At 35.4% G+C, this 25442-nt stretch overlaps 3 protein-coding genes across 3 annotated transcripts; 2 read left to right on the forward strand and 1 right to left on the reverse strand.

Annotated features, from left to right (window-relative positions):
• Positions 1 to 16266: 16266 nt before the first annotated feature.
• LOC113290543 lies at positions 16267 to 17319 on the reverse strand. Its single transcript, XM_026540135.1, has 2 exons — positions 17062 to 17319; positions 16267 to 16806 (listed from the first exon to the last, which is right to left on the reverse strand). The coding sequence occupies exons 1-2, from the start codon at positions 17317 to 17319 to the stop codon at positions 16267 to 16269; spliced, it is 798 nt and encodes a 265-aa protein (XP_026395920.1).
• Positions 17320 to 19207: 1888 nt separating this feature from the next.
• LOC113285750 (dirigent protein 2-like) lies at positions 19208 to 19923 on the forward strand. Its single transcript, XM_026534523.1, has one exon. It carries the CDS (start codon positions 19225 to 19227, stop codon positions 19789 to 19791), a length of 567 nt encoding a protein of 188 aa, XP_026390308.1. The 5' UTR covers positions 19208 to 19224; the 3' UTR covers positions 19792 to 19923.
• A 4010-nt stretch (positions 19924 to 23933) lies between these two features.
• LOC113290544 (dirigent protein 2-like) lies at positions 23934 to 24500 on the forward strand. Its single transcript, XM_026540136.1, has one exon. It carries the CDS (start codon positions 23934 to 23936, stop codon positions 24498 to 24500), a length of 567 nt encoding a protein of 188 aa, XP_026395921.1.
• The last annotated feature ends 942 nt before the right edge of the window (positions 24501 to 25442 follow it).

The following is a 25442-nucleotide window of genomic DNA, read 5'->3' on the forward strand; positions in this document are numbered from 1 at the left end:
TTGTGACGAACCATCATCCACTCGCTGCGCATCAACTTCAGATGATTCCGCTCAACACCGTATCATCAAATATCCCATCACCTACACCAGTCGAGCCAAACATTCGTTTTCACCCAAAAACCCTTCTTCCCCCGACAGTTGCAGACCCCTGCAATTTCTCCTTCTCGAACTCCTGTACCACTTCACCATCTCGAGCCTCTCCAACCACACAACCCCTCTACCCTTCCCCATAAACATCACTCATCACTCTACTTCTCTCACCTCTATCTCATTCACCCTATGAGATAAATCTAAGAGAACTAGGGTTTGAGTACGAGTAGCAGATGGCTTTCATACACGATGGAGACGAGTGGCAGAGCAATTGGGAGCATGGGTTGTCGACAAAAGGCAGAGGGGACAACGAAATCAGTGAGTAATTTTGGGAATTTGAGAAAACCCTAATTTCAATTTAGGGTTTCGAAAAATTAGGATTTTTTGTAAACTATAAAAGGGAAGTGTTAGGGATGTAAAAACTGTTCTTGGACTAGCCAAGTTTCCACCCAATTTGGGTTAGCCTAATTTCAATTGTTCTTGCACTGTTAATCATTTGCATATGTTTTTATTGTGCTGTGTATGATGTTGTTGTGTGTATCTGTTTGATGTTTGTTAGTTTAATGTTCTAAATTCACCACTAGGGTGAAATGAAACCTTAATGCCACTGTGTAGGAGACTACAATTCTGGCCTCTCATCACATTGCTCTCACATTGTATGTCATGCATATAGTGTAGTTAGGATCCCCCTGTGACTGAAAGTGCAGCAACCCATGTGAATTGCTTATGGTCCAAACCTCAGACTAGTTATGCTTTAATCAGATAACTAGTACCTTGGGAGGACATTTTGGTTGCAATTGGAATATCCAACTTAGTCTAGGTTAAGAGGTGGAATCAATGCCCTAGTTTGCCATCCATCTTCAACTGTTAGTATTGTTTTCTTTCATTTGTTTGGTTTTCCTGCATTTTCTGTTTTGCACTTTCATTGTTTGTTTCCCCTGCTGCTATTTCTCTTCCTGTTAATTGCTCCCTTTTCTTTTTCTCTTGGCCTTGTGCTGCTGTTACTTGTTATTCTTGCTGCCTCATCCTTGTGCTGCTGCTGCAGTACTGCTTTTTCTCTTGGCCTTGCAGACTGCTGCTGACTTGCACTGCTTGTGCAGCTGCTGTGCAGACCTGCAGTACTGTCTGCTGCTTCTCCTGCTGCTTGTGCTGCTACTTCTTTTCTTGTAGTGCACTTGCCTTGCTGTGCACTTTCATCTGCTGCACTGTTGCTGCCTTATTTGATATTTCTCCTGCCAAGGCTGCTGCCAAAGCTGCAGTTCCTGCATCAAACCACTACTACTGCTGCTGCCTGCCAAGCCAAGTCCACAGTTCAGCCCAAGTCCAAAGTTCAACTGAACCCAAATTCAATCTAGTGAAGCCCAAAGGCCTAGCTAAACCAAGCCAACTGAACCCAAAGGCCCAGATTCTTGACTGAAACAAAAGCCCAAGGTTTAGTTCACTAAGGCCCATTTCACTAAGGCTCAAAGCCCAGTTTAGGTTAAGGTTAAGACCCAATCCAATTCCACTGTGGGCTTAATCAAAAGCTTAAGTTTAAGTCCTAAGCCCATTTGCACTTCAAAGAACATACTGAGCCCAAGCTCAGTTCCTTTTATTGAGAACAAACCCAATAGTACATTAAGCCCAACACTTCCAAAGGGTTTCTAAGCCCAAAGCAAATCTAGGAACCCATTTAGCTAAAACACTTCCGAAACACACCCGATCTCTGTGGATCGACCCGTACTTGCACGAGCTACAACTGACGACCGTGCACTTGCGGTATTACTGTAGGCCCGCGTTTCCATTGCATCAATTTCTATACACTTTCCGGACCTGCCAAAAATCTTCATATTTGTTGTCACCGACAACAAAATCTTCATCGAATCTTCATTAACAACTTATACGACGACGAAATCTTTATCGGTGATCTTTTTGATAACGAAAGCTTCTTCACTAGTTAAAAGAAATTTGAGCAAATCACTTCTATTTCAGGAGTACATCTTTCTAAAGAAGAAAAACTAAATTAAATGGTTGAAATTTAACTCCGATAAAAATCATTCTTCATCCGATTTAATCAAATCATATTCATACTTGTATTTGTTTTACTATGGTAATCTTTCAACTTCTCTTGTCGGATGTCTCAATATTATAATTTTACGGTTTGTGAAATCGTGGGGGTACCAAAATACACCAACAACTTTTTGTTAGGCAACCTGTATAAACTAAACTCGTATACAATTCCAAGAGTTCAACTTATTAAATCTCAATCAGGAATTATGCGAAGAGCTTGTATCTCTTTATCTCACAATGAAAATGTAGACAGTGACAAGTCTGTGAACCCGATTATACCGTGAGAGTACTTGGACGATTCTAAAGATCGATATCCAAGAATCAATCAAGTCGTGTCCAACAATTGCGATAGAACCTGTGATATTTCAATTATAAAGATAAACAATATAATCTGAAAAATAAATAACACACACACCAGAAATTTTGTTAACGAGGAAGCCGCAAATGCAGAAAAACCCCGGGACTTAGTCCAGATTTGAAAAGGAAACTGTATTAAGTCATTACAGACTCTAACCTACTATAAGAACTTCGTACTAGAATGTAGTACTTGAGACTGAATTTACCGTCACAGCGACTCAGTTACAGTCGCGCTCCTTATGCCTCTTGAATCCTAGCAGAACTCCTTGCAATTGTTTCCCTTAGCTGACGTCCTTTACAACCTAAGAGTTGCTTGAACTTGATTGAAGTCTTTAAACCAATTTTCTTTCCACAGATAAGCCTATATGTGATTTCTATTCTGATCAAATATCAAGGTGAGGTAGGAAATCGATTGCAATAGACAAAGTCTAGCAAACCTCAAAATCCGGTCTCATGACTCCCGAAGAGCAGCCTAGATTATTATTCACCTCACAAGTATAAACTTGTGGAATTACAAAGTCTAAGATGAAGAAACTTTATGATTTATATCTATCTTGTTTATTGGAGCAAGGCTCGACAATCAAAACAAGATCAGGATACACGAACTATCAAGATAAAGATAGTTGGACCTGGCTTCAAGAATCCCTAGCTAGGTGAAGTATTTTTAGTCACTAAAGCCTAGAAGGGTTTGAAGGAGAGGACGACTCTAGTTTACAACTAGGACACACAAGAATAGTGTTAGGATTCAAAGATCCCATTTGTTTGAGGTTCTCCTTATATATACTTTTAATATCAAGGTTGATTTGGGTTTAAGCTAAGGTATCTTGGAAACCAATCACTCAATAATTACCGTTAGATGAAAAACTTGACTTGAGATTAACATAGAAGAATATATTCTCTAGTTAGGATTAACCATAACCGAACCGTGTACAATGTAAGGTTAGTCGAAACTAGACACTTGAACGATAAGCTTAACCATTTTCATACAACAGGTTAAGACTTTAATCTTGATTCACAAATGTGATCAATCATGTATATATAGTGTTTTTAGAGAGTTATTCAAAATGCAAATTATCTTATAGAGATAGTTATGATGCATCTGAAAATATTCGACAGGGTAAGTACGTGTATCATACTTGTTCGTGAGTATTTTTTTCATGGTATGTGTACCGGGTATGTATACCCTTAAGAAAAAAACAGGTCCAGGAATCCATAGATATTTTATGGTTTGCATACTGAGTATGCATACCTTTTCGGTTTTAAAACCAACAAATCTTTTCCAGTTTGCATACTAGGTATGCGTACCTTTCTGGTTAACGAGTCAACATATTTTTATGGTATGGATACCGGGTATGCGTACTAAAAAGTCGCTGCCGAACTATAGCTATGCCGGTACATGTATTGCGGCTCTGGACTTATAACAGTTCTCCCAGTATGTGAACTGGTATGCATACGATCCTAGATCCAGATTTACAATAGTTTTATACCTCTATAATAATCAACTTGAACCATTTCCAAATAATATCAATGACACATATCACTGTTCCAAGATATTTTCAAATAATTAAATATTGAATCATAATTAGGTCATAAACAATAAATCGTTGTTAACCAAATTAATTAAGTATATAAATAAATTTTCTTAAGCTTAGCATATTTTGAGAATGATATTCAAGATAAACTTGATTCAAATTTTTGTTATGCATGTGTTGTTTAATTTAGTCACGCGACAATGTCTCACAGATAGAAAGGTGAAAACTTGAGAAATAGGTGGTTCAGTCTTCACTTACCTTTTGTTGAAGAAGTTCTCCAGAACTCCTGTTGATCTTCGCCTTCAAACGGTAGAAAGAAGTGATATCTGATTCTCAACTGCACACTTCTATCCTAATCCGAGACTTGACTAAAGGTAGACTGAAAATCAAGATATAATTTTGACAATTAAATTTGACAACTAGCTTGAGATAACAACACTTGTGAGTTCGACCGAGCAATGCCCTAACAATCTCATCCATTGTCAATTTTAGTGACAAAATTATGAATACATATGGATCAAAATTTAAAGCTTCAAAACTCCAGAATCCATCATGCTTGATTTCCTTGGTTCTTCAACTCCTTGAATTCTTCGTAGTTCAAGTTGTAATGACTCTGAAGGTGTTCAACTTAGCATCGTTGTTGTTGAAGATCCGTAGCGATAAAAACTTTGAAAACAAATTTTCTCAATTGTCTTTATACAGAAACATAATATTATTATCTTCTCAAAAATTCAATTGTATCGTAACTTCGAAGTAATACTACGGTGATATGTTTCTCCCCTTAGTAAAGGCTTATATCTTTTGCATAATAGGCGAAACCTATAGATATTGATTCATTCCCTCTCATATAATTATCCGTAAACCATATGTATGTAGTGCGAAACTACTAACTAATTCTCCCCCTTTTTTCAATAAAAATTGGCAAAGGTACGAAAACTATATGATCGTAATTGTTACAACACTGCTCGGTCGAACTCGCATGTGTTGTTATCTAAAGCATGTTTGTCAATGTTAGTGATCAAAACTATAAGTCTTGATTTCTAGTCTACTATATCTAATTCTCGGACTAGGATAGAAAGCGTAGTTGAGATCAAGAACTCCGTGGCGATCATCATATAAGACGAAGAAATACTCAAGGAACTGGTGGAACTTCATCGACTAAAAGGTATGTGGAGACTTGAAATTATCTATCACTCAAAAGTCTATGTACTCTATCTCCTATCTTGAGAAAAAAGTCATTTTGTTATATAGACTTTGATTATGCACATTTGCTATTTCGAGCCGAGTTCATCTCGCTTATCTATTTCTCGAAATATGTGTTGGTAAGCTTTCGCTTTGGCCAACTTCATCTTTACCTAGTGACGAAAGTCATATTATGTTTTAATCACTTGAAAATGGCTTTGACGAAAAATGGTTTGTGAATAACAACTATATAACGTCCTCTAAGAATGTTTCAATGATTGAAATGAAAGTTTAGAATATATAACCAATGTTGGATATAAGCATTGTGTGGTAACACATATATGTATAAGTCCTTATTTCTTGAACCAAAGTATGCGTACTTTGTTGATCAGGAAAACCGGAAAACCAGTCCGCGAACTGTCGGAGGTTCTCGACCCGAGAAAATCTGCTGGAGTTTGTAAACTCTTCAGGGAACTTAAGTCCGCATACTTGAGTTGGTTATTTCTAAAGACGATTATTCGTGAAATTAAACTTATATAAACTAAGGAATGCAAGTTTGCAAACCGTATCTATAAAGTTCATGAATCGATTCGAGTGAATCAAATCATTTTTGCTGCGATTGTGTCTTGTATACTTCTATAAGATCTAAGCAATTGAACAACTCTCTAACTAGTTCATTTGAGTCATTTGAACTAGTTATGGTAAAGAAGAATATGGTTAATATGAAAGTGATCATATGGCTAACCATTTGGTTAACTATTGTTGAACCAAGGAATGTACATGTTTGGGTACGGTTACACAAACCTAAAATCGTACATTTCATTTGTGTGTAACAAGCTAGGTTTTCGATCTAACGGTTGAAAGATATTACCTTGAATCTAATCAGGTTTTCATCTAAAGGTGAATATTGAATGCTTTGTTACCAAGCTAACATTGATTGCAAACCCTGATTTGAAAGACTATATAAGGGAGAATTCTAGCAACTGGGAAACCTAATCCCCACACCTTACGTGTGATACTAGTTGTATTAGCTAGAGTCCATTCTCCTTTAACTTTAGGTTTCTTCTTGTAAACCAGGTTAAAGACTTGAAGACTTCATTGGGATTGTGAAGCCAGACCGATACTACTTTCTCGTAGTTGTGTGATCTGATCTTGCATATTTTATCGTACGAGTACAATCGTAAAGATTGGCTTGAGATTGATATCTCCGATAGGCAAGATATAAAAGTAATCACAAACATATTCATCTCATCGTTTGTGATTCCACAATATCTTCTTTCGCCGATTCGATTAAGATTATTGTGAGGTGATTGACAATTCTAGGCTATTCTTCGTGAATATAAGTCCGGGTTATCAATTGGTTCCTGTTCACCTTGATTTATCAAAATACGGAACAAAACTCGTAGGTATTTTTGTGGGAGACAGATTTATCTATTACTGTAGACTTTTCTTTGGGATACAGATTTGTTTATCAAAGTCTTCTACTTTGGGTCGTAGCAACTCTTAGTTGTGGGTGAGATCAGCTAAGGGAATCAAGTGTGTAGTATCCTGCTGAGATCAGAGACGTAAGGAGCGCAACTGTATCTTGGATCAGTGTGAGATTGATTGGGGTTCAACTACAGTCCATACCGAAGTTAGTTTGTAGTAGGCTAGTGTCTGTGGCGGCTTAATACAGTGCGTGCTCAATATGGACTAGGTCCCGGGGTTTTTCTGCATTTGCGGTTTCCTCGTTAGAAAAATTCCGGTGTCTGTGTTATTTCTTTTCGGCATTATATTTTGTTATATAATTGAAATATCACAGGTTGTGTGTTAGTTCAATCAATTAGAATATCCGACCTCTGGTTGTTGATTTACATTGATTCACACTTGGATATTGGTCTTTGGTACCATCCAAGTTATCTCTCTTATATTTAATCGGACTCGCAGATTTCTATTTGCTTGAGTAAGGCTTTAATCGAGATATCGAGATATTATAACTCTTTGATATACTTTATTAAGATTGAGTCTAGTTGATTCTTTGAAAAGTATATTGGAGTTAGTCCATAGAGATTGCTAAGCGAAATATTGGGTGTGGTTGTTGTACCCCCTATTTTTTAGTAATGCATTCAAACAAAAGATATTTCAAGACTTAAAGGAACCACATATCAACTTTTATTTAGATGATATCACAAATTATAAAATACTTAGCGTATCATCTAGGAGATTTAAGATACAAGCATCCCCTATAAATTCCACATCCACTCTCCCCACAAAAGATATAACGATTAAAAACAAGTTCAATTAAGAACTCTCCCCATTTGATGTCATTCCCAAGAGAACAACATGAGTGGCCTTATTATAATAAAAAAGAAGGATTTTATCGGACATTAAAAAATCACATGGATTTGTATCCTAAACATTAGCATAAATTAATCTCAACGTCAGTTACGAATAAAGAGACAATTTTAATCGATACGACTCAGTATAAGAAAATCTTATGGAGTTGATAGTGTCGTAATTACATAAAATTATGATCACAAGTATATCAATACTGCGAAAAATTCTCACAAAGCTTGTTCTATTTTTAGTTCATAAAACTTAATAGATTTAACTTTTGAGCATATATGGGATATCATTTCAATTCACAAAAAGTAAAGGACACATATATCTCATAAGACTTTGCAATACATTTAAGCAATAATGATTAAATACTGCAAGTTCATCTTCCAAAAACTCTATAATTTAAATAAATAAATCTAAAAACATGCAAGATGAAAATTGTTGGAAATAATTTGTGTACTCACAATATTTGCCATACCAAACCCTAATTATCTTTCTTGAACACAAGAATAATTCTCATAAGAAGTTTCCTATAAAAATGAACCAAAAGAGTTTACTCCGAGATTCCCATACTTCTCATAATTTTTGTATTCATCAAGTTCCTCTTCAATAAGGTCCAATATGGATTCAACAAGTTCTATCTTCTCCTCAAGCTTATTTGTAGAGGATTGTAGTTCACCGCTTAGTGCTCGAACTTGTTCTAACACAAGGTTCAACTTGAGAGATAATTCATTAAATTGAGAACCTGGTAGATTATCCCAAGGTGTAGTTTCACACTTGTAGTGACATGAATCATTCTCTGATGATTCAAAACGTAATTTTCTTGTGGGAAATTGCACAGTCCAGATTTCATCCTCCTTGCTTGAAAATCTTGAAGAAGACATGGTTATCGTGCCCTAATATGATTCTGAACGAAGGATACTTTTGTGAAACCGGTTACGGAACCTTGAGAGAATAAATATATTTTCGAAGAACCTATAATTCATGTTATATCCTTTACCCTAAACTTGATATGATTTACACATATTTTTTCATAATTGCATGATCATGTGGTATATAAGTATTTGTCATAAACTTCCCTTTACTTAGCATAATAAATAAATTTAGAGCACAAGAAGTATCGGACTTGTTATGTCAAGGATTGTTTCAAGGAGCAGAGCTCAACCTTATTATAATTAATATTATGCCCACAGATGATACAACTGATTAGACACACATCCCTTTTTTTTGATTTAATATTCTCATCGAAGGGAGAGATGAGAATCAACTGAAAAGTTATTGCTTGGGTCAACTCCTTCCACAATGTGGAGGATCATGTGGGTTTTCAGGAACATAGTTTCTTAGTCTAGGTCTTCTAACTATAGAATCAAGAGTTGAGATAGAAGAGGCGAGTTTATTACCTTTGTTTTATGTAATTTTTTGTTGAAATTGTTGATTGATCTTCTCAATTTGTGAATAATTCTGTTCAACTCTTTTGAGAGTTCTGACTCTTCCCTTTTGTGATTTTTCTTCTGTTTTTGAAATAATGTAGTTGTAGATACAAATTTTGTCTCCTGTTAACAGTATGAAATCCCTTTTTTTTGGAGAGTTATTCAATCCTTTTCCAGTTGAAATTTAGCCTTTGTTAAATTAATTTCTTCAATTAAGAGGACGATTCTTCTTATGAAGAAGATATATTTCTTTTTGTACGGAATAGCTAGACTTGTTTGAATCATGAAGCTGACCATTATCAACATATGTTAGAAAAACTAGATTGATTGATTCATTCACGGAACAGTAGTCAAAGGTTTCCATCCAGGCTTTAGTTTTCTCACAATAATCCTTGTTGGGACACATAGACTTATGATGACCATGGCCAAGACATTTGGAACAAACTAGAGAATTTTTGTCTCTTTGAACCTTTTTATCCTTATTCTTACTCGATGGTTCTTTATGATTTTTCGTTTTTCTCTGTCTGAGAGTTTTCTGCATCTGTTGTATAAACAGTTACAGAGTGCAATTAAGGATATTCTCATCTTTTTCACCAATTTTTTTCGGGATTTAAAGATTTTTCATTAGCACTTCTTTCCACATTCGAAATGTAACGACTGTCTCTTTTACTAAGTCTAGTTCAAAGATTTTTAACTTTCCAACTAAGGTATTTATGGAAAGTGTTGAAAGGTTATTTCCTTCCATGATGGCATGTTACTTAGACTCGTATCTTTCTTGTAAAGATCGAAGAATTTTCATCACAATGTCCATTTCAGGAATCTTCTTCCCTAACACATAACATGCATTAAAAATTTCAAAATCCTTTGGTTAAATTCATCAAACGAATCTTCATCAGACATATGAAGATTTTCCCAGTCAGAGTTTAGTTTTTGAAGCCTAGCTTTTTTCCAGAGGTATCTCCTTCGAATACGATTTCTAAGATATCCCAAGCATCTTTAGACTTAGTGCACATAGTCACATAGTGCTGAAAATCTTGGCTTATGGCATGAATAATAACATTTAATCCTTCAGAATTATGCACTGCAGCACTTGTCTCGGCTTCACTATATTTTGTTTCTCAACAATGTTTCTGTCTCTAACAACTGTCATAGGATTGTATCCTATAACCACAAGTTTCCATGTCTCAAAGTCACGGGCTTGTAGAAAGAAACGCATAGCAATTTTCCACCATAAGTAATTTTTGCCATCAAAGGATGGCAGTACGTTTATCGTGATTGCACTCGTGTCCATATAGTCAGATTTATTAGGTCTTTCGCGTGTTTGCCTGCTCTGAAACCAATTGAAAACGCGGGGGTACCAAAATACACCATCAACTTTTTCTTAGGCAACCTGTATGGACTAAACTCGAGTAAAATTCCGAGAGTTCAACTTAATGAATCTCAATCAGGAATTATATGAAGATCTTATATCTCTTTCTCTCACAATCAGAATGTAAAAAGATATAAATTTGTGAACCTGATTACACCGTGGGAGTACTTGGACGATTCCAAAGATCAATATCCAATAATCAATCAAATCATATCCAACAATTATGATGGACTTATATACTTGGATTGATTTCAACATACAACTTGTGATATTTAATTATAAAGATAAACAATATGATGCTGAAAATAAGTAACACAGACACCAGAAATTTTGATAACGAGGAAACCGCAAATGCAGAAAAACACCAGGACCTAGTCCAGATTTGAACACTAAACTGTATTAAGCCGCTACAAACTCTAGACTACTATCAGAATTTCGTATTGAAATGTAGTTGAGACCGAATCTACCGTCACAGTGATTCATTTGCAGTCATGCTCCTTACGCCTCTTGAATCCTTGCAGGACTCCGCGCAATTGATTCCCTTAGATGACGTCCTTTACATCCTAAGAGTTGCTTCAACTTAATTGAAGACTTTAAACCAATTTGCCTCCTACAAATAAGCTTATATGCGATTTCCATTCTGATCAAATATCAAGGTGAGGTAGGAAATTGATTGCAATATACAAAGTCTAGCAAACCTCAAAATCCGGTATTATGACTCCCGAAAAGAAACCTAGATAAACTTGTGGAATCACAAAGTCGGAGATGAAGAAACTTTGTAATTTATGTCTATCTTGTTCGTTGGAGCAAGGCTTGACAATCAAACAAAATCAGGATACACGGACTATCAAGATAAAGATAGTTAGACCTGGCTTCACAAATCCCTAGGTGAAATATTTTTAGTCGCTAAATCCTAAAAATAGTACCGAGGATTCAAAGATCCTAGTTGTTTGGGGTTTGGGGTTCTCCTTATATAAACTTTTAAGATCAAGGTTTGGTTGGATTTAAGCTAAGGTAGCATTGGAATCAAGCAATCAATAATCATCGTTAGATGAAAAACTTGACTTGAGATTAACATAGAAGAATATACACTCTGGTGAGGATTAACCAGAATCGAACCGTGTACAAAGACCTGTTCATGTAAGGTTAACCGAAATTAGCCACTTGAACGATAAGCTTAACTATTTTCATGTAACATTTTAAGACTTTAATCTTGAGTCACAAATGTGATCAATCATGTATAGATAGTATTTTTAGAGAGTTATCCAAATGACGATTATCTCATAGAAATAATTCTAATGCTTCTGAAAATATTCGACAATGTAAGTAAGTGTACTGTACCTGTTCGTGAGTATTTTTTTTCATGGTATATCTACTGGGTATATATACCCTTAAGACAAAAATGGGTTTAAGAACCCACAGATATTTTATGGCTTGCATACTGGGTATGCATACCTTTTCGGTTTTGAAACCCACAGATCTTTTCCGGTTTTCATAATAGGTGTGCGTACCTTCCTAGTTCACGAGTCAACCGACCTTTTTTGTATGCATACAAAAAAGTCACTGTCAAACTATAGCTACTTCCGTACGTGTATTGGGTACATGTACTGCAACGCTGGACTTATAACAGTTCTCCCAGTATGTGAACTGGTATGTATACTTTCCTTTGTCCAGATTTACAGTATCTCTATATCTCTCCAATAATCAACTTGAACCATTCCCGAATAACATCAATGACACATATCACTGTCCCATGCTATTTTAAAATGATTAAATCTTGAATCATAATTAGGTCACAAATAATTAAAATTTTTTTAACCAAATTCATCAAGTATGAAAAAATGTTCTTAAGCTTAGCATATTTCGAGAACGATATTCAAGATAAACTTGACTCGAAATTTATATTATGCATGTACTGTCTAATTTAGTCATAGATAGAAAGGTGAAAACTTGAGAAATAGGTTGTTTAATCTTCACATACCTTTTGTTGAAGAAATTCTGCAGAGCTCCTGTTGATCTTCGCCTTCAAATGGTAGAACACAGTAAAATCCGATACTCAACTACACACTTCTATCCTAATCCGAGACTTGATTAAATGTACACTAGAAATCAAGATATAGTTTTGACAACTGAATTTGACAACAAACTTGAGATAACAACACTTGTGAGTTCGACTGAGCAATGCTCTAACAGTATGTTCTTATTATTTTCTATCTTTTATTTTCGATCTTAAACTCATTGTAACCTTGAATTTCCATTAATAAAAAATTTCCTTATATATCAAAAACATTGTAAAAAAATACGTTTATGTCTTATATAGGAAGACTAATCCACTTTGAAAAATAAAGCTAACACATTAGAACAAAAAGATTATGAGCAATCCCCGCACCACCACCTTCATCTCATCCTAATCCTTCCATACCACTCTTACCACTTACCAGGTCATGGACGTGGACGTGGAAATGTAGACATGTGACAAATATGTGTAATATATCATTTTCCAGAATTCACTAGCAAAGAAATTCTTGATTGATTAGTTATTTCTGGCTGTTATTTATCTATTACTATTACAAAAGGAACTCCCCTTAGGCACCGTTTATGAACAGTAGTTAAAGCTGTAAAATTTGGAAATCCCAATTTACCCCCGTTTGATGTAGTGTATGTTTCCGACAAAAAAAATTAAGGGCATATCCATAATTTTGATAATATTTAATTAAGAAAAAAGTTACTCCATAATAACAAATTAATCGAGCAAAGTAAAAGAAATAAATCATCTTTCTGTTGGCAAAATCAAAGCCATGGCATCTCTTTCCAATAAGAACTAGGGGGTTTCAATGTAGAAAATCTGATATCAAACACTTAATGAACAAAAAACCGATTCTCTTCATTGATGTAATTCAAACTCATGGCTCAACAGCCTATATATATTGTTTAACATACTTGACGACTAAGAAAATACTTTCCTAATATAGCTCAAACTCTAAACATAAAATTCTTCTAGAAACTCAAAACTCTAAAAAAATTCCTAAGCCAAACAAACTCCTCGATAATAAAGTTTTCTAATAGTGTCACCTTCCGAATATAAACCAATTTCCTAAAACTGGCACCTTCCGAATATAAACCAAGTTTCCTAAAACTGGTACCTTCCGTATATGAAACACCGTGCTCACACTATAAACCAGTTTCCTAAAACTGGTACCTTCCGTATATAAAACATCGTGTTCACACTATCTTGGTTTAACCTTCAACATCCTCTCTTAAACCAAGATATTCTTTACTGATCATTCCAAGTTTTTCACGCAAGTAGATGAAAGTGTTAGACTTCAAAGACTTGGTGAAAATATCATCTACTTGATTTTCACTTTCACAAAACTCCACAGCTATTTATTTGTTACGGACAAGCTCTCTAATGTAATGATACTTGATGTCAATTTGCTTACTCCTTCCATGAAGCACTGGATTCTTTGTTAATGAAATTAAAGACTTATTATCACAAATTGTTGTTGTAGGTGTTACCTTCTCATGGAAAAGAGATTTCAACATCATTCTCAACCATACAACTTGTGTAGCACAATTTCCAGCAGTAATATATTCATCTTATGTTGTAGACAATGCAACAACCTGTTGCTTCTTTGATGACCAAGAGAAAAATCTTGTTCCTAAATGGGATGCATAACCTGAAGTACTCTTTCTTCCTTCTGTATCTCCAGCTCAATCACTATATGTATAACCAACTAACTTTGGTTCTTATGAAACTGTATAAAGAATTCCCATACTTGTTGTACCTTTAATATACTTCAAAATACGTTTTGAAGGTTGTAAGTGTGACTGTCTTGGTGATTCCATAAACCTACTAACCAATCCAACTGCATACATAATATCTGGTCTTGTAGCAGTTAAGTATCTGAGACATCCAATAAGACACTTAAAGTCAGAAGGATTCACAAGCTCTCCTGATCCATCTTTTATCAACTTCAACCTCTCCTCTACTGGTGTTAAAATAAGATTGCAATTATCCATCTTGAACCTCTTCAATATTCCATCTGCATATCTCTGCTGGTTAATAAAGATACCTCTTTCTGTTTGTTGTACTTTAATACCAAGAAAATATGACATTAATCCCAAGTATGTCATCTCAAACTCCTTAACCATATCCTCCCTGAATTCATTGATCACCTCTGAACTATTACCAGTAAATATAAGATCATCCACATATAAACAAACTATAATATGATTGTCAATAGAATTAGCTTTCAAATACAGTGTATGTTCATATGAACATCTTGTAAAAACTTTCTCAATGAAGTATGAATCTATCTTGTATACCAAGCACGTGGTGCTTGTTTTAAACCATGCAAAGATTTATTTAACTTGTATATTTATTCTCCTTCCCCTCCATAACATAACCTGCTGGTTGTTCAACATAAACTTCTTCTTTTATTACACCATTCAAGAATGCACTCTTCACATCCATCTGAAAAATCTTCCAATGTTTCTGAGCAGCTAAAGAAATAATCATACGTGCTGTATCTAATCTTGCAACTGGTGCTAACACTTCTGAGTAATATATTTCTTTTTTTTGTCTATATCCCTTAGCAACTAATCTTGCCTTTAATCTATCTACTTCACCATCTGATTTATACTTAGTCTTGTAAACCCACTTAACACCTATTGCTTTCTTTCCTTGTGGAAGTTCAATAAGCTCCCATGTATTATTTTTCTCAATAGACTTCAACTCTGCATCAATGGATTGTATCCAACCTTGTTCTTTAGAAGTTTCTTCATAAGCTACAGAATCACAATCTCCAAATAAAGCAAAATTAATTACTTCTTCTTCAGTATCATCATCATCTCTTGTTAACACATAATCATTCATGCGTGCTGGTGTAACAATATTTCTTCTTGGTTTTGTATTTTCTTCTTGTTGTGGTGCAACATCAATTCTAACTTCTTCTTGATGTTCTTTAGGTACATGTGCATATGCAATGCACCCAAAAATTCTCAAATGTCTTACACTTGGTCTTATTCCTCTCCAAGCTTCTTCTGGTGTCTTACTATTCAAGCTATTTGTAGGATATATGTTAAGTAAATACACTATTGTATCCACTGCATAACTCCAAAAGTTCTTAGGTAAATCCTTTGTTCTTCTTATAGTTCTTGCCATCTCCATAATAGTTCTGTTTTTTCTCTCAGCAACACCATTCTATTGAGGTGTATATCTAGCTGTTAACTGATATAGAACATCATGTTCTACCATGAAACTATCAACAACAGTATATTTTATTCCTCTATCAGTTCTCAATATCTTGATGCTCTTACCAATTTGTTTCTTAGCATATGCTTTAAAACTTCTAAAAGCATGAAAATCATCACTTTTTTGTTTAAGTAGATACGCCCAAGTCTTTCTACTAAAATCATCAATGAAAGTTATGAAATAGTTATTACCTCCATGTGATGTAACTTCAATAGGACCACACAAGTCACTGTGTATTATCTCCAAATGTTGTTCAGCTCTTCTAGCTTTGTTCACTGGAATGGATCTCTGTGATGCTTGCCAAATATACAATTCTCACATCTTGACTCTGGAAGCTCTATAATTGGTAGACCTGACACTATCTCCTTCTTAGATAAAAATTGTAAACTATTAAAGTTTACACGACCCATTCTCTTGTGCCATAACCAACTATCATTATGTACATGAGTACTGAAACAACTTTCCTTCTGATGCTGAATATTCAAAGGAAATAATTTATTTTTGGTCATCTGTACTTTTGCTATCAGTCATCTTCTTCTATCTTTAATGAAACAGATACCATTATAAATGTTCATAGAGTATCCTCTCTCCGATAACTGCCCATGCTCAAAAAATTCTGATGTAAACCAGGTACATAGAATACATCCATTATGTATTCCTTTGAACCATTTTTAAGAAAAAAAATCATATTCTTCCTTTTCCCATAACAGGAATTGTAGAACTATTACCAAACTTCACAGTTGATCTTACAGACTCATCAAGCTCATCAAATAAGTCCTTTATTCCACACATTTGATTTCTACAACCATTATCTAAGTACCACTTAATTTGAGGTTGTTCTTCTGCAGTGTGACAAGCAAGTAATATGTTTTCAGCTTTCTGTTCTTCTTCTTCTTCTTCTTCACTCTCAGCTATATTTGCTTTGAAGTTGGCTTTGTAGTTATTTTCTGTTGTCTTTCTAGGATTTGGACAATCAAAATAAAAATGTCCCAAATCTCCACAATTATAACACCGAAGCTTTGCTTTATCTACTGGTTTTCTTCCCTGATAACCTCCATTATTTGATCTTCCTCCAAAATAATATCTTCCCTGATAATTTCCATTATTTGATCTTCCTCCAGAGCTAGAATTTCCTTGATTGTTAGTCCATTTGACTTGACTTTGTAGTGCTTGTTCTACTGTTTTTGCAGTAGCTATTTTTTCAAGTAACCTCTGTTCATAAGCCTGTAATGAACCTAATAACTCATTAAGAGTCATAGTTGCAGCAGTATTACATTATTCTATAACAGTTACTTTTGCTTCAAACTTCACATGTAAGCTTCTTAAGATCTTTTCCAAAATAGCTGAGTCTTCTACGGTGTCACCATTAAATTTCATCTCATTGACAAGATTCTATGTCTTTGAGAAGAAGTTTGATATTGTCTCTGATGATTCCATCTGTAACAGTTCATATTTACGCTTCAGAGTTTGTAATCTCACCTTCTTAACTTTGTCGGAACCTTTGTAATAATTTACCAAACCATCCCATGCTGCTTTAGCTTCTTTAATATACAGAACTCTATCCATGAGAGACTCATGAATACCCTGATGAAGAATATTGGTTTCTTTAGAGTTATTCTTCCTGTTTGTTGTTAAAGCAGTTTGTTGTTCTGCTATTAAAATAACTCCTGCTGCTGGTTCATCATAACCATCTTTCACAATATACCACACATCTTGATATATGAAAATATTCTCCATCTGTAACCTCCATGTTCAAAGTTTTTACCTTCAAACACCTGTACACCTTGATTGAACTTAAACTCGTCATCTTCTTATTCTCAGCAACTCATAACCACGGCCCTAGAATCTGATACCAGCGGTCGGATACCAAATGTAGAAAATCCAATATCAAAGACTTAATGAACTCAAAACGTAACTCAAACAATTCTCTCTGTTGATGTAATTCAAACTCATGGCTCAATAGCCTATATATATTGTTTAACAAACTTGACGACTAAGAAAACAATTTCCTAACATAATTCAAACTCTAAACATAGAATTCTTCTAGAAACTCAAAAGTCTAAACAAATTCCTAAACCAAACAAACTCCTCGATAACAAAATTTCCTAATAGTGTCACCTTCCGAATACAAACCAGTTTCATAAAACTGGCACCTTCCGAATATAAGCCAAGTTTCCTAAAACTGGTACCTTCCGTATATGAAACACCGCGCTCACATTATAAACCAATTTCCTAAAACTGACCTTCCATATATGAAACACCGTGTTCACACTATCTTGGTTTAACCTTCAACGCATAGGAAGAAGATTGTTGAAATTGAAGAAGACCTCTTCTTTTCTTAAGAGGATTTTTTTTTCTGATTTCAACTCAATTATCTTCTTCTCTTGCTTCATTTGCACCAACACTACAACACTTAAATAAATTGTATGATTTCTGAAGAGCTGTTCGTGATGTGGGTCTGGTGGTGACTGTAGAGAGAAACAAGGAAAGATACAAACAACGAAGAAGAAGAAGAAGAAGAAGAAGAAGAAGAAGAAGAAGAAGAAGAAGAAGAAGAAGAAGAAGAAGAAGAAGAAGAAGAAGAAGAAGAAGAAGAAGAAGAAGAAAGGGGTTCAGACTTGGGATGTGTTTTTTGTTTTATTAAAAAGGAGAGCATGATTGATACATCACCGGGTGTTCTTGTATATCATAAATAAAACTCTATAACGCCTGCATTTTTCGCTGATACTGACCGTGATTTTGTAATTATTGGCGGAACAAGATAATTTAAATTCACCCGTGGGTTTGTGACTGCAAAGACATACTCGTCTACTATTAAAAATGCTATTGTCGAATATAATTGTACCATTGTTCACTATTAATTCGAATGTTGGATAATAAAAGTCAGGGATGTTTATTTGGCTATCGGCTTCCCGAAGATCGATCTGAAACTTTCATGAGTTGTTTCTTCGTAGCAGTTGATTTTGCAGGCTTAAATTTATTCACCTCATATCATTCATTTGCTGCTGTCTTTTCTTCTGCAAGTTGCAATGCTTTGTGTACTTACTGATACTGCATCTTTCTTTCTTTGCAATGCTGTGACATGTTGTAAAAGGCGCTGGGCGAGGCGAGGCGCCAAACCCAGTGCCTAGAGTGCCCGAAATTTAGAAAATGCAGAAGTATGTTTTATTTTTGCGCCTTGGACGCCTCGCACGCCTAGAGCTCCTAGGCGAGCGCCCGGGGCGGCTTTTGCAACATAGGTTTAACGTGAAATTTAATTACAAAATTATTAAAAAAAAATACTATGCAAATCAATAAATCATATAAATTGATTCGTTGGTGATTAGACTATAATCATGTAAAAATTGTATGAGCAAATTATTTGCATAATGGAATATCCCAAGGCATCCGCGATTAAGAAATATCCCCAGTAACACCATGACGGACCGTGACTACATTTCTAAATTATGGTCAACTCCCACATTGTACTCGATTGCACCATTTTTTCTCAACTCATTGAGTCTGACTTTTTCCAATGATTCTTCATGTCTTTATCAATAGTTGTTTGTCCCTCAGTGTTCATCCACCAGCTATTTAACTACTTAACCATTCAAGAGATTTGAGATTGCAAAGAGAATTGTTCAAGAGAAAGCTAGAGAAAGAATGAAAGATCATCAAATGGGTGAATGTTTCTTATTTCTTGTTGTTGTTATGGTTTTATCCATGGCACATTCAAAAGCTGATAAGAACGAAAATTGGTGGAGTGAGACTGTTCCATACAAAATGGGTACGGAAAAGATGACAAAGTTACACTTTTACTTCCACGATACGGGAAATCCAACGGCTGTCAAGATTGCTGAAGCGCCGGGGAGTAACAGTTCTGCAACAAGGTTCGGGGAATTGTACATGACGGATGACCCATTAAATGAAGGACCCGACCCAAATTCTAGACTTGTCGTTCGAGCTCAAGGTTTATATGGAACTTCTGGAATGAATGAGTCGTCTTTGATTATGGGTATAAGTCTTGTTTTCACCGGTGACAAGAAGTTTAATGGTTCAACCATCAGTGTGTTTACCCGGAATCCGATCACTCACAAAGAACGGGAATTTGCAATCGTTGGTGGAACCGGATATTTTCAATATGCCCGTGGGTTTATAACTGCTAAACCATACTGGACTAGTGGTAAAAATGCCATTATTGAGTACAATTGTACTGTTGTTCACTATTGAATCAAACTTTGAATTCTACGAGTATTATAAAAGTTAGGTTTGGTGGTCTCGAGTCTCTTGACATGAAAATGTCTATTGTGCATCCGGTGCTGTTTTCTTTGTTGTTTACAAGTATTCCTTATCTTTCATTTCTTGTATGGTGTGTGGTTATCAGTTAGTCCAAATACACCCACCAGTTGACCACAATATAAAAAAACGATTCTAAGCAAACTCCACACCACCACCTTCATCTCATCCTAATTCTTTCATACCACTCTCAGGCCAAGTTTTATGGGCGAAAGGTGTGGGATGATTGTAACAGAAAACCGTGGATGTAACCACAGTTCCCATTCTCTTTCGAATACAAGGAATGGTGGAGGGAACCTAAAAAAAAGCGACGATTGGAATCTCGCCAGAAAATACCGAAAAGCAAGGATTGAACCCCGCTTGCATTTCTTTTTATTTTATTTCATATATTAAACAAAATCTAAAAACGAGGCCACTTAGGTTTGCAGAGAGAAAATATAAACTTCCAAGCAGAAGATGATACAACTCTGAGGAAGATAGGAGAGGAGTATAAATTTGAAGTCCAAGGAAAATTCAACCTGGGTTACCATCAAATAAAGGATGGAAATTTTGAAGCAATGTCTTTTATCCTGAGAAAGCTGATCAAAATCACCAAGGATCAGAATATTACGACAATCAACTTCGCTAGTTTACATTCCTGCACTACTCGTGTAGATAATTTTAATCGGAAAGGTCCAAACTTAACAAGTTTACTAAGTTATCTAAGGTTTGCAAATGGGTTTGAACATGATATTAATCGGCAGAACTATCAAAGGTCTATACAGATGTTGGAGACAGCTCTTCGTGCCTATCTTGCAACACCTGAGGTTCCTATCATTCTGATAGAATACTCTTTTGGAGGAATGTTTCAAGACTAATTCCAGAAATTCAAGATTCTATGACTTTTCAGCTGAAAAATGGCAAGGGAATTCGATTCTGGTATTGACAAATAGCGGGTGAATGGGTGTCTCAAAGATCTATTTCTTGTTATCTTCAAAGCTTATCATAACGAACACGCTTCTGTTGCTGATATGATTCATGAAGGAAGTTGGCTTGGTGTGTTTAATCACACTTTAATGTAAATGAACAGTTGGAGTAAGATCTTTTAAGAAGAGACTTGGGTGCAGTTACAGAGTTGGTTGATGGTGAGGATGCAGTTAATCTTTTTGGCGAAAACTTTCTTACAAAGGCCTGTTATGATGCTATGGAAGGTCCTATGGAAGATTGCACTTTTAGTAAGTACTTGTGGAAGAGCAAAATTCCTTCAAAAGTCAATTTCTTAATGTGGGCAGTGTCCAATAACTCTTTGCCAACAAGAGATGTGCTGCGACACAGAGGGGTTGAAATTGACAGTGCAGCTTGTGTAATGTGTAACTTGGAGGAAGAATATGTAGATCACTTAGGGTCTGTTTGGGAGCTTGGAAACAGGATAACATATCCTGGAAAAGTTTATCTTAATTTAATTTATGATAACCTTGTTAATGGTTAGTTTTAATGGTGTTTGTCTAAAATTCTATCATATCTTGGGTTAGGTTAATTTGTGTTTGTTTAACTACAAAAATATGTTAATATAAATAATTATTTCTTAGATAAATACTTATTTTAAAGGAAAATAATTGTCTAACCCAGGTGAGGATATAGGTATCCCAGGTATTTGGAAGAATACCATAACCTCACTTTTTAAGCTTCCTAAAATCAAGGAAGGTTTAGTAATCCTTATCCAGGATTGGAATTGCAGTAAGACAAACACATTTTAACAGTTTTTTGCTGGATAACCCAACCTAGGATGGGATATCCAGGATACCAAACACGACCTTATTCATTTATTGTTCAACAACCTTTGAAGTCTGGGATTATTTCATAAAGGCATTTCATATTTCATGGACTGTACCAGGTAAAGTTCTAAAGCTTTTCAATGTTTGGGAATGGAATGCCTTAAATGGCAGGTGTAGGGAGCTGTGGAAGTTACTGCACTATGCTTTGATTTGGGTTGTCTGGATGAAAGAAATAATAGAGTTTTTGGGAGAAGACATAAGTATATTTACGAGCTTATTCTTCATGTTAAGCAGAAACTTCATTTTGTGGTGTTTTGAGAAGGATACTTTTAAATTTATTGACAATATTTTATTTGTTTTTTTATGCTAAATTAATAAATTACCATTTCAAAGAAAATATTACATGTTTAGGATAAAAGCAGGTATATCACCTGACTATTCCCTATTACATTGTGCCTTCTACGATGTTTGGATGCTCTATCAGCTAAAGATATGAAATTTCTGTTAACATAATCCAATCTTGACAAGAAAAAAATGTTCAAAAGAAATTGACAGTCATCTAATATAGTTTGACTGAACCAACACAGTCGGTTGTTATTATTATTTAAATAAGTGATTGCATTTTTTGCATCATTGCGAATGCAGAAACTATTTATGCCTTTGTCTTCCATCAATTTTATTCCTTCTAGTATAGCAATGCACTCTGATTCTTCCGCTGTTTTTGCTACTCCTTTGACGAGTTTGCATCCTTCAAAGGTCCCTGCCATATCAGTTAAAACAAGCCCATAACCTGCTTCATTAGTATCTTTATCATAACTTGCATCATAGTGAAGAATCTATAATACAAAACAGAATGGGTTTTTGAGTTTGGACGGCCGGATAACATTTTGAGAGACAAACAGGTGATCCGACCATCCCATTCTCATCCTAGCCAAAGACATCTAGCGGCCGTGATGTTTGTAACCTCCTTCCATTATGAACATAAATTTATTGACCTTTAATTAATTGATCACCTCATAATTCAATATATTAATTGAAATATTAAATTCTAAAGAAGTTAATGGTGGTGGCAAGGTGAATATGATGAGACTATATACATATTTATACTATTACTTGAAACATTATTTTGTCTTGAAACAAAATAGAGGACTCTCTCGGAGTTAAACGATAAAAAGGCTAGAAAAGAATTTATCTCAGCCCTAAGCAGTGCGATTATGACACGGGTTATTTCTTAAAAAGTACTAGCAGTTTAAGAAACACTACATTTTAAAACTGCATACTGATTTAGCGATACATCAACATATCAGATGCATCAAAAAATAAAATTGGTATGGATGAACCAACATAAGTTCACGACATCATAAAATTCACGAACGCGATTCAACAAAATTTCAGTAGTCACTAATAATATTATGATCAAGAATTATCCAATCTCATGCCGTGCCGTTGCGGCACGGGATATTTCTAGTACTACACATATCAGGCAGACCATTTTTGTTCGGGACCTGGACAGGTGGTAATGTAACTGGCTGAGTATGTGTTAAAGGCATACTACGATCTACATCTTCTATCAGTTTCATTGCATAGTTGGAAGTAGTTATCGGCATGACATTTTTATTTTGAAAAATCCGAAAATACCTATCTCCCCAAATACACCAAGCCGTAACAAATATCGACTGGTTAATTGCTAAACGGAAAGAATGTCATTCACTTGTAATCTGGTCTGTTATGACTAGTATGCTGTACTCGTTTTTGGTTGGATTTTTTTTTAATATAATCTTTTTCCTTTTGAATAAAAGAATACTCGTTTTCCTATAAAAAGAAAATACTAGTAATATTATGTCGGTTTTGGTGCTTCAGAAATTTTTTCTTTTCTCGTTTCTCCATCTTCCCTCTCGCACCATAAGACATGGACGTTTCCCTACCCCTACGTGGCACCGCTGTCCAAGCTTATGAAGATGTTCCGTAAGACTTATTAGCCTTACCACTTACCAGGTCATGGACTTGCATGTGGCTGAATTATGCATGGTGACCCAAAATATACAATATTTTTGTTCAGAGGTTTTGAAAATAGCATCCGTAATTAAGAAATTTCCGAGCTAACACCCGTGACCACATTTCTAAATTAAGGTCAACTACTCGATTGTACCATATTCTCTCAATTCATTGAGCCTGACTTTTTTTCTATGATGCTTCAAGTCTTTATCAATAGTTGCCCCTCAGTGCTCATCCACCAGCTATTTAACTTCTTTTGATCATTCAAGAAATTTGAGACAGAAAAAAATAGTTCAAGAAAAAGCTAGAGAAAAATTCTCAGGTACCATGGGTGCTATGGCGCATTTCTCATTTCTTTTTGTTGTAATGCTTCTATCCATGACACATTCAGTAGCTAATCAGAATGAAAAGTGGTGGAGCGAAACTATTCCATACAAAATGGGAAAGGAGAAGATGACAAAGTTACATTTTTACTTCCACGATAACATCACCGGCGATCATCCGACGGCTTTCAAGATCGCCGAAGCACCGGGAAGTAACATTTCTGCAACAAGGTTCGGGGAATTGTACATGGCGGATGATCCATTAACTGAAGGACCAGACCCAAATTCCAGACTTGTGGGTCGAGCTCAAGGCGTTTATGGATTATCTGGAATGAACGAATTGTCTTTGATTATGGGCATAAGTCTTGTTTTTACCGGTAACAAGAAGTTTAATGGTTCAACTATCAGTGTGTTTACCCGGAATCCGATCACTCGTAAAGAACGGGAATTCACAATCGTTGGTGGAACCGGATATTTTCGATTTGCCCATGGGTTTATTAATGCCAAGACATTACGATCTGGTAATAAAAATGCTATTGTTGAGTACAATTGTACTATTGTTCACTACTAATTAGTATTTCCAGTAATATTGTAAAAGTTAAGGTTCCAAGCCTTGACATGAAACTGTTTAATGTCTGTGTTTAATAATGTTTTCTTCACTGTTGTTTGCAATTGTACCTCATCCTTCAATTTCTTGTATGGTTCTCATTGCAAGGCATATTAGTATTGCTCTAAAGACGTTCATGTCTTACGTTCGGAAAACGCAATCAAACACAATATTACGAGAGGATTCTAAGCTATATTACAACAAATATATCCAAAATCCCATCCGAAACCAATTGTGATGTCAGGTTTAAAGGTAGGATGAGCTGAAATAATATTTATCGTGCATGTAGATATAAACTATGAACGGATAGACAAGTATAGAAAATTTTATGCACACAAATACGCTTCGGGAGCTGATTAGTAAATGGCTTCCTGTCCAAAACTATCACCTGTCCACGTGAAAGTTGCATGCCTTGAGCTCACAAAATTGCCCTTTTCTTTGTGCACCAGAAAAGTCTACGCAGCAACCTCCACCACTGCACCTTGATCCCTCCTAGCGCTTCCATACTAATCTTACCAGGTCATGGACGTGAACGTGGATGAATTATGCTGCAAAAATACATATTTTTTGAGCATGACACCTACCTACTAGTAGCTGTTCATTATTCTTTGCAGCAACCGTTATAGTTGCATTTCTATATTTTGGTGTCCTATTATTTATTATTTATTCGAGCGACTGCCAATTTCACTGCCATTTGTATACTGCACCTGCCTCAATAATACATGTCAAAATACTAATTTTGTATAATTCCCAACTAAAAATGGTAATTGCAGGTGCTTGAAGGAATCAACATTGAGAAACACAGCATCTACAACTCGTGGTCAATGGCACTATTTCCTCAATTATTGGTAGGTCTGTATTATTTTTTCTATGAACGCTCAAGTCTTCATCAGTAGGGGTCCCTAC

Source organism: Papaver somniferum, chromosome 6, assembly GCF_003573695.1.
Source record: "Papaver somniferum cultivar HN1 chromosome 6, ASM357369v1, whole genome shotgun sequence".
Classification (NCBI taxonomy): Eukaryota; Viridiplantae; Streptophyta; class Magnoliopsida; order Ranunculales; family Papaveraceae; genus Papaver; species Papaver somniferum.